The sequence below is a fragment of the Argentina silus genome (assembly GCF_951799395.1).
Source record: "Argentina silus genome assembly, chromosome: 5".
In the NCBI taxonomy this organism is placed as follows: Eukaryota; Metazoa; Chordata; class Actinopteri; order Argentiniformes; family Argentinidae; genus Argentina; species Argentina silus.
In genome coordinates, this window is record NC_139659.1 from 2771635 (window position 1) to 2781528 (window position 9894).

The 9894-nt window shown below is 42.3% G+C and overlaps 1 protein-coding gene across 1 annotated transcript; it reads right to left on the reverse strand.

The window, feature by feature from the left end:
* Positions 1–2935: 2935 nt before the first annotated feature.
* Positions 2936–9424, reverse strand: LOC310804644 (programmed cell death 1 ligand 1). The gene is made up of 10 exons (XM_083669961.1): positions 9393–9424; positions 8329–8388; positions 7834–8184; positions 7325–7603; positions 6343–6453; positions 5389–5457; positions 5092–5148; positions 4070–4202; positions 3821–3833; positions 2936–3733 (listed from the first exon to the last, which is right to left on the reverse strand). Exons 2-10 carry the CDS (start codon positions 8381–8383, stop codon positions 3362–3364), a joined length of 1440 nt encoding a protein of 479 aa, XP_083526087.1. The 5' UTR covers positions 8384–8388; positions 9393–9424; the 3' UTR covers positions 2936–3361.
* Positions 9425–9894: the final 470 nt, after the last annotated feature.

A 9894-nucleotide genomic window follows, 5' to 3' on the forward strand; every position in this document is an offset into this window, starting at 1 on the left:
AGGCAGATAATTTTCTGTTCGGTCTCCCTCCACGTCGCCATCTTTAGCGATTCTATTTATCCTCGATCCGATTCGCTCTCCCCGAAGAGACCGTCCGCCCCACGTGAAGTTGGCGACGAACGAGATGTTGACATCTGACGTCATTTTCTCGTGAAGTTCAAGTCAGAGCGGTCCGCTGCCGCCCTCTCGTGGCGACTTTTTGTTTGTAGTTTTTGCCGATCTGTGTGCGCAAATGCCGTATTTAAGCCCATAGAAAATGATTTGTATGACTAGGTTGCAACATTGCAGAGAGGTGGGCTAGCCTAAGAAATCATGGAAGAGAATAGGGTTATTTAAAAATATATTTTCTTAACAAATACGTTTCTGATATGAGCTGGTGAGGCTAGGCAGTAACACCTCCTCCTCACTGACTCTCAATACGGGGGCCCCCAGGGCTGTGTGCTCAGTCCCCTCCTCTACTCTCTGCCCACACACGACTGGGTGGCCACGCACGACTCCAATTCCATCATCACATTTTCTGACTGGTAGGCCTGGTCACCAACAGCGATGAGACCTGGCAGAATGGTGCCAGGACAACAGCATCTCACAGCCTCAACATCAGCAAAACTGATGGTGGACAACAGGAGGAAGACAGAGGAACAGGACGGGGGTTGAGGTGGAGAGGGTCAGCAGCTTTATGTTCCTCGGTGTCCACATCAATGAGGACTTAAAACCGACCCATCACACCGGTACAGTTATCACCCTGTCATCCTGTTGGAGGAAGGCCCGGAATATCACCAAGAACCCGATCCACCCCAGCCACAGCCTGTTCTCTCTGCTACCATCTGGCAGACGGTACCAGAGCCTCCAATCTCAGACCGACACACATACACACACATACACACACACACACACACACACTTGCTAGTTAATATTTACACATTCTAGCAGTCAACTTCCCCACTCAACAAATATGTCAGCAGGAACAAGGAACTCAACAATATGTTGCAAGCCAAACACACGGGATCTCTATGGGACATAATGGGGTAGTTCCCTGTACACAGATTAAGCCTAGCCCTGGACTTAGTAACACTTTCAATGGAAAGTCTCTTTTGAAGATGCTTTTTAGTTTAGGGTTAGGCTTAATCTGCGTCTGGGAAACCCTAGATGTGAAGTTACATAGCAGATGTAGGTTGTCATGTGAGGCAGGCATTTCTTTTCACAAGCCTACATTATTTAAATAAGTGCTACTTCTGTTATTTTCATAGATGCCTGACAAACAAGTGACATGCTCAACTGACAATCCCAAAACAACAAAGTAGATGATAGGGCTACTCAACAAATCCACTCAAGATGTCATCCATATGTCAGACAGTAGGCTATATACTATGTTCTGTATAACAATATTCATGTTGATCTCTCCTTCTCTCGACTAAAACATTATAATAATCACCACTAGTGGGTGCTCTTCTTCTCCAGAAAAAAAGAACAATAAAGGTAATTTGAGGAGGCCTTGGAAAACCCCTAACAGTTCAGTGGGAGAATCATACTTTTGATTTCAAGTTGACTGTCTGATGCTTTTCAATAGTGCATAGGTTATTAGTGGTCATTCATGAAATAATCATGTCTTTGAAGCTCAGAGGGAAGTGAACATTTGAATTGTGATCTATTTGACGATATATTTAACATCTCCAACCTTCACTTACGCCTACAAGCCCTTACTAATGATTGAAACTCTTGAATTGATTTGACCCACCATTATCATTGTCCAGTAAGGTTAATCATCTCCAGGTAGAAAAGTGGCCTCCCTAGTCCCTACGGGTTACTGTAAAAGATTTGATTTAATAACATAGTAGCACTTTTTTAGGCCAGACTGTGATGCTAAAGGCAACTTGTATTACTGTCATGACTTGTCGTCATACCAAACACAAGTGCCGTGGCAACCGTAATAGGAGTAAGTTGGCAGTTAGGGGCGATAGACGGAAGAGAACACGCTGACATTTAAGAATTCAGGGAAATGAGGAAAACATTCTCACGTGTCAGAGATGAGAACCTTCCGTATGTAATTACAGTATGTATACAGAACACTCTAGAATCCGTAGTTCTACCTCGCCTTCAACCCCGAGGGTAACCTTAATGAGCGGAACACAGTACATGAGGAAATGAAATGACATTGTCTATGTGACATTTAAATAGCAGTATCACGCGGGTAAATACTTCCATCAGGGTGATGATGATGATGATGATGATGATGATGATGATGATGATGATGCCTAAAGTCAATTCACTTGCTTTCCTTATGAAACTCTACAGTAGAGTTACATAAGATAGCTATGGGTCAGAGAAAACAAGTAGTATCAGAACACATACAGTAGAACTGTAATAGTTTCTGTGTATAAGTCAACATTGTATGTGTCGGGAATTAGATGCAAGGATCTAAAGGATTAGATGCAAGGGAGAAGTTCATCAGTGACTAATCGTTTTTTTTATTATTTTTTTTATGTCGTGTTTGTGGGAAGTGTCATGACTTCTCGTAGCACTTGTGCAATCGGATGTCCATTCTGGTCCCAACAGGTTCTGAGTAAGACAGAAAGTGAAGCGGTCTGAATTTAGTTCTTAGATCAGCAAGCGACTCATAATGCTATCAAATGCAGTATAAAAATCCATGAGGCGGACCACTGCATTACTACAAGAGATACTTGTGGTCAAAATCACTCATTTACTTCATGGTTTCATGATTGGACTGAGCTAAGACGGTTTTCTAAGAACATCCCCCAATGAGTATCACTAGCACTATGTCAATGACATGTCTCTTGTGTTTTAAGTACTTGTGCTACTCGATCCTATAGTTTGATGTTAAATGTTTGAACTCTAGGGCAGCATTTGTTTTCTAACGGACCTCCATAGACATGGAGAAATGAAGAAGAGAAACCCACAAAGAGAGGTGCAAAAAAAACACAAAAAAAACATGTTATATTCTCCATGTCACATTCAATACATACGCTATTTTCTTATTGCTGCTTCTCAGAAGGTTTAGAAATACATGCTAGTATCAATATAAGCCCAAATAGTGTGACTATCAATAATGACATCTGGACAGTCTTTTCAGTTCCCCTTCATTGACAACCAACATGACATAGAGCAAGACCATATAACAACATAATGTACATATATTATCATACATGTATCATTGTAAAAGCGATGTATGAATATACTTGATAGGGTAACAAATAAAAATGTATTATGAAAAAATATTATTTTTATTATCTTATATCAGACCTATCTGTGTGTGTGTGTGTGTGTGTGTGTGTGTGTGTGTGTGTGTGTGTGTGTGTGTGTGTGTGTGTGTGTGTGTGTGTGTGAGAGAGAGTCTTTTGTGAACTCAGCTGTCCGCCGTTTCAGTATGGAGCTTCAGCACAGTCCTTACACTGTCCTTCAGGCCAGGGCAGTGGCCTGGGCAGGCTGTAACCAGAACCCTGCACACCTGTCTCTCCCTGAGAAACCTCTGCAGTGACTCGTCCATTGCCCTGTTCCCCTCTCTGTACCCATCCAGCACCAGCAGGCTCTCTGTGCATCCCGTCAACACTGTCCTCAGCTGCTCCACCGTCAGCTCCTCCTCCAGGGAGAACTGTGACATCACTTCCTGGAACAGGTCACCTGACACATTGCTACAGTCTACCACCAAGACCAGCTGGAGCTGCCGGAGGTCAAAGGGGTCCCTGTCCCAACTCTGAGCCCAGGCAGAGGACAGGATTTAGGCCACGGTGGTCTTCCCACTGTCTGGCTGCCCCTCCAAGAGCAAAGTTTCCCTGGTGATTGGAAGCAGGGTGTTGACCCTGACAGGAAAGCCCTCTCTGCAACAACACACACACACACACACACACACACACACACACACACACACACACACACACACACACACACACACACACACACGCACGCACGCACGCACGCACGCACGCACGCACACACACACACGCACGCACACACACACACACACACGTTTATCAGAACGACAACACCCTCCATTTCCTCTAACCATCTCCAGTTTCACAGTTCACCCCAAAACACCCGGGTCATGACGGCTCACTTGTTTCGTAGCCTCTGTGGTAATACTTCCTCACAGAATGTAGCGCGGCGCTCCTCCTCGTCCTCGCTGAGGGGGGGGGCAGCATAGCGCGTTCTCACAGCCTCCCTCAGGTCCTCTGTACTCTCTCCATGCACTGGAAACACAGATGACACACACACACACACTATGAGTCACAACGAGTGGGAAAGCATTGCCACATGTCTCCCGATGCTGACAACAACATTGCACATCAGCAACAGCTGCTGAGCAGTCTGAAAAAGGATGAAGGATGTGACGTAACAATGCATGCTGAGCAGCAAGCACTTGACTTCAAAGAAATGCGACACTCCAGAAATACATTCCTGTGAACTTGGCGATTTTAGGATGATATCTAACATGCCACAACATGCGCCTCTCCGGAGATACAGTAGGAAATAACACGAATGCACATTTTTAAATGCTTTGTGAAAAATACCTGGAAATTCGATCCGAGCCTAATATGATGTGGGCATACTTGTCTGGAAGACATTCAGCCATTTATTTACATGTTCATGACAAAGTATATATTTTGCTGACATGTGCTCAAACTAAACAGTGTTCCTTCTTACTGAGCTCAGTTTATCCTTCAACTCCCACTATGCATTGTGGACTTGTAGTTTCTTCCAGGCCCCAGAGAGAGAGCATTGCATTATGGGTTTGTAGTGGACAACAGATTTCCACAGAAATGTTCACGTCAACATTTGTTCACAAAAAATACTGTTCTGACATATTGGCGTTATTTAACAGGGTAAATCTTAGAAATTAGTTGTTTTGAGTATCCCTTTAACCGTACAGACAAAATGGGTGGCTAACTTGCCTTCCTGTGAGAGCAGCTGCATGGGGTGCCTCTGCACACTGTGTGTAGTTGTGTGCACATTTGCAGAACTACACTGTTCAACACAATTGGGCTCGCCTTCATTACACTAAATATAGACTTACTGAACACTAGGTTACAGAAATGTGAGGTCCAAACACAGGCTGGTGACAGTCTTGCAGTTAGTTACCTTCAGGTGTATAAACGGCTGTCTGGAAAGTATCAATGTGCAGATCATTTTTCAGACCTGTTGAAAAATTAACACTGTTATTGTACATGGAGTGGAGTAGTGAAAGACGATAGAGAAATATCAATAGATCAATCAATCAATCTTTATCATGTTTGACTAATTGGACGTATGGAGCTAATCAGGCTGATTCTCCTCTCATCACTCGACAACAGTGTGGGTTAGGGTTAGGGTTAGGGTTGGGGTTGGGATTAGGGTTAGGGTTAGGGTTAGGGTTGGGGTTTCATGAACCAGACTTACATGCAGTGGCAGCTACATCACTCACAACCAGGAGGTTCTTAGTGCTTGGGGTGCCTAAAGCCCTGGACCCTGTGATCACAGTTAACAGTTGAGAGTTATAGTTGACAGTTGTTGTTGCACAAAGTATTTTTTGCTGAATTTGCTACATTTCTCACTGTCTGGTAACTTGAAAAGAGGGATCTCCCTTTCCTCTTTCTTGCCCTCTATTCTTCTTTTTATGAACTCACTTCTCATAATACTGTATTACCCTCAAATTAGAAACATTTATACAGAATTAATGTGAAAAAAAAGGAGAATTGCTATATTGAGGAAGCGCCCAGATATCTAAAAACAATTTGTGAATCCCCTTTAGTGGGGTTAGTGGGGTGTTTTCACAGTAGACAGTAAATACATTTAAATAATTTTTAAAAATGCACAGTCATGCCATCACGTGCTACCCATGTATCATGTGACTCTGAGTAAAATCCCTCTGAAAACTCCTGTCAAGCTTGTCTTAGTCTTCACCATTCTGGTCTCAGCAACATACACCTCTAGAGGTTACATACTTCCTCTTTTAAAGTGTCTCTTAAGCAACATGAAACAGCGGAAAGTCCTCAGTGCAAATATGTGTACAAATCCAAACATGGAGTATCAGGATACACGGTATCAATGAGAAACACGAGGAAATGTCTGAGGAAAGTAGATCCCCCCCCACCATTCAAACCTTGATGCCAAAGACACCCGTCACTCTGAATAGTCACACAGCATCACAGCCGCAATAACAGTTACAATAACAATGACAGTTACAATAACAATGACAGTTACAATAACAATAACAGTTACAATAACAGTTACAATAACAATAACAGTTACAATAACAATGACAGTTACAATAACAATAACAGTACATTCATATTCCAACTATGCAGATAAACTGAGTGGAATTAAAAAATAAATAATCCACAATACAATTACCTTTATGTCTCCGATAACAGAAGAGGGCGGTGGTCACGGCCACTACCAGTAATACGCTCAGTGTCATAACGAGGGCATGAGACGACGTAACGTGAGTTGCAGGTATGTCATCTGTGAAAAGATGGAGGAGAGAGAAACACTTTTGTTTTGCTTCAGAGGAGTTGCTATAATGTGGCATTTGTACAGTATTCGTCATTCTCTGCTAAGATGTCCACGCCACCGTTAACACAGGACATGAGTAATCCAGGCAGAAATTGATTAATTAAGTACTGTTTTTTTTTTTTATAAATAGCTGCCATAGATGTGACTTTGGCAGCTATTTATCCACTTAATTGCCTATCTTGTCTATCTAATTCTCTTGTGAAATCAAGGGCAATGCTATGCTAAATCTGAAAGCTCAAAATGTTGTTTTGTCACAAGAGTTTTCCATATTTATGTTCCTGTATGTTCCTCATTGTTTCATCACGTGGGCTTATGACACCAGCCACGAGAGATGTTTCCTTCAACAGAGAGGGAAATATAACAGGTCCCCACGCTGTGGGCGACTGAGGAAATCACCAGTTTCATAAAACCTTTGATCAGCTAAACGATGCAGCTACGTATTTTGATATACAACTTTGATATACTCTCCAGAATATGAGGGCGAAGCCACAACCATCAGTTTCCATCGAGAGACGAAATAGACCTTATTGTGTGTGTTGTCTCACAGCATTGGTGGAAAGGTGATGATTCCATGTGCGGCAGAAGCTGTGAGCAAGACTTTGCGAGTAAAAACCCCCCCACAAAAACGGTTTTCTTCCTTTCTGTAGCACTGTGACTGCCCATGGACTGCCCACTTGTTCTTATGGAAGGTTTTACTTCCGATGACTGTTGTGTAGTGGATTACTATCTAAAGTCACTTTAGGTAAAAAGCGCCTGCTAAAGGACTTAAATGTAAATGTAAAATTGTGGAATACTGTACATCCATTGACTATTATCGTACCTGGGATGTAGAATCTGGCTGATGGACCAGACTGACCCTCCCCCTCCTCCATAAAGACACAGGTGTAGTTGTCTTTCTCAGAGGCTTTGACCTTTATCTTGCTGGAGACATGGAAGAGATGGTCTGGAGTTCTTACGGTGGTGATGTTGGACCTGAGACCCCTCAGTCTCCCGGCTGTCCAGAGGACAGAGGCGAGGGGATAGCCCTGCGATTCACAGGCCAGCTCCACCTCCTCCCCAACAGGCCCCTCCATGCGTTTACTGACAGGCTTATAAGTGGCTAGGGAGAGATGAGGGAGAACTGACTTGCTGTCGAGTTTCACAATGAATTCACTTTTACAATGACTGAAAATGAGATTAGGCCAGGAGGAATGTTCTGTGATAGTGAAACCAGGGGAGACTGGTGGGGATAGAAATACCATTCCTCATTCCATTTCATGCATTACAATGAGCCCGTCCTCTGATTTCTACCGCCACCAGCCTCCACTGAGTGAAAACCCCATAACTAACCTCTAACAGCCAAGGTGATCTGTTTGTGATCAGCTCCTCCCATTTCTACGAGGCATCGGTATGTCCCAGAGTCGGTTATCCTTAGGTCAGACACCTCTAGCTTGGCCCACCCCCTGGTCAGCTCCTCCGAGACCAGTCGTACCCGGTCTCTGAACTGTGGATCCTGGGAGGTGAGGTCTTCATGTCCGTTCTCCAGAGTGTACACCTCGACAGTAGGAGCGGGTTTGACACGATGCCACCTCACAGACAGGCTAGAGTTGGAGTCCACTGGCTGGAATCTGCACTGCATTGTGACGTCGCCTTGGAACTCTGCTATGTGGGCCAGGCGATCTACCTCTACTGTAAACAAGGCTGTGGAGAGTCCAGAGAGACAAAGTACAAACATAGATATCCCATACTAACCAAACTCTGGAGCTCAAATTAGTATGTTAGGCCTATATAGTAAATCACACATACATCTATACTTATAAAAAACAAGATACTTGAATAACATACCTGAAAGAGATGGCCATGTGACAACTTGTAAAATCAAAAGGAAGGCCCAGTCCATTTGACCTAAAAATAATTAATAAATATATACTTTTTGGAAATGTGGTGGGAAATGGTGGTAAGTGGTGGTATGAGTAAGTTTACGAAAAAAGAGCAAATGACATCAACATACTAAATGTACTTTAGCTGGACTGTACTGGTTTTCTGATGAATCAGCTGAGACAAATATAGCATTTTTACTTCCTTATACCCCCTGATAAGAAATTCTGAATCATGTAAACACACACACAGGCACACACACACACACACACACACACACCGACACACACACACACACACACACAGGCAAACACACACCGACACACAGACACACATGCACATATGTACATACGCACACGCACACACACACACACACACACACACACACATACACACACACACACACACACACACACACACACACACACACACATACATACACATACACACACACTCACACAATCTGAAATATTGAATGTTAATATACAAACTAATAGAATAATTAATAATTATACATATTTGAGCTCAGCATAGGTCAATGTGTTTCATATGATAAACTTGGAATCAATGACATAAAATAAATCCATAAAATATAATTCATAGTTTTATCCCTCAACAGCATTATGTTCTACACTATGAGTCTCAACTGTTGTTGACATCTTAATTTAGAGCTCTGCTTGTAGTTTCCGTTGGAAGGATGTCATGTTAACATTTCCTGATAAGGTGGAGATTAAATGCACATGCAAAGATGCAAAGACCTCTGCAAAACATCCACAGTCCTATGAGAGATTACGGAGAGCATTCAGACCACACACTGCAAATGCAAGGTCGATAATACATAAAACAATCACAGTCTCCTAACACATAAGGTAAAGTTATTTTCAAATTAATTTAACATTTTTGCTTGCATTTCTTACATTTCCTAATGCAGCAACACTAAACTCCGTCTCTATCTATCATCATTGTTCAAACAATACTAAGTCATGACATTGTGTTTTACAGCACACAATTAAACTGCAGCCGCCTACTACCTTCTCAGAAGAATTCCTTTCCTTGTTCCGACTGATCTTTCTCATCAAGGCAGCCTTGTTTCGGTATATATACAGCACGCTGAAGTCTACCTCCTCGCGGATCTCCTCCCACACTTCCAGTCCCAATAAGGAAGTGTGAATGATGTTCGCAATTAGTCAATACTGTACAGTACATGACTAAGCTTTTTTTTTTCTCATAACTTACTATTCATAATTACTCATGAATATGTTAGAATATCAAGGAACTGCCCTGACTTTTTCCCTAAGACCAATAAGTCACTTTATAACTTCTAATAGGCTACAATAACACACCCACAATGGAAATTGTGTAAATGTCTTTTTTGTTCTCTTTTTATTTCTTTTACCAATCATCATAAAAATTAATAGAGATTATGTCTCACCAAATCAACTTTAAACCAACTTTTTTATATAAATAATGTAATGATAATCAGACTCATAATGAGAAGCTTTTTAAAGCACATATCACCAGGTCTCATTGTAA

Coding starts and splice junctions, on each gene's coding strand:
- LOC310804644 (XM_083669961.1), bottom strand. CDS start 8,383: ATGGACTGGGCCTTCCTTTTGATTTTACAAGTTGTCACATGGCCATCT. Junction 8,185..8,328: donor CACATGGCCATCTCTTTCAG/GTATGTTATTCA, acceptor GACTCTCCACAG/CCTTGTTTACAGTAGAGGTA. Junction 7,604..7,833: donor GATCACCTTGGCTGTTAGAG/GTTAGTTATGGG, acceptor ATCTCTCCCTAG/CCACTTATAAGCCTGTCAGT.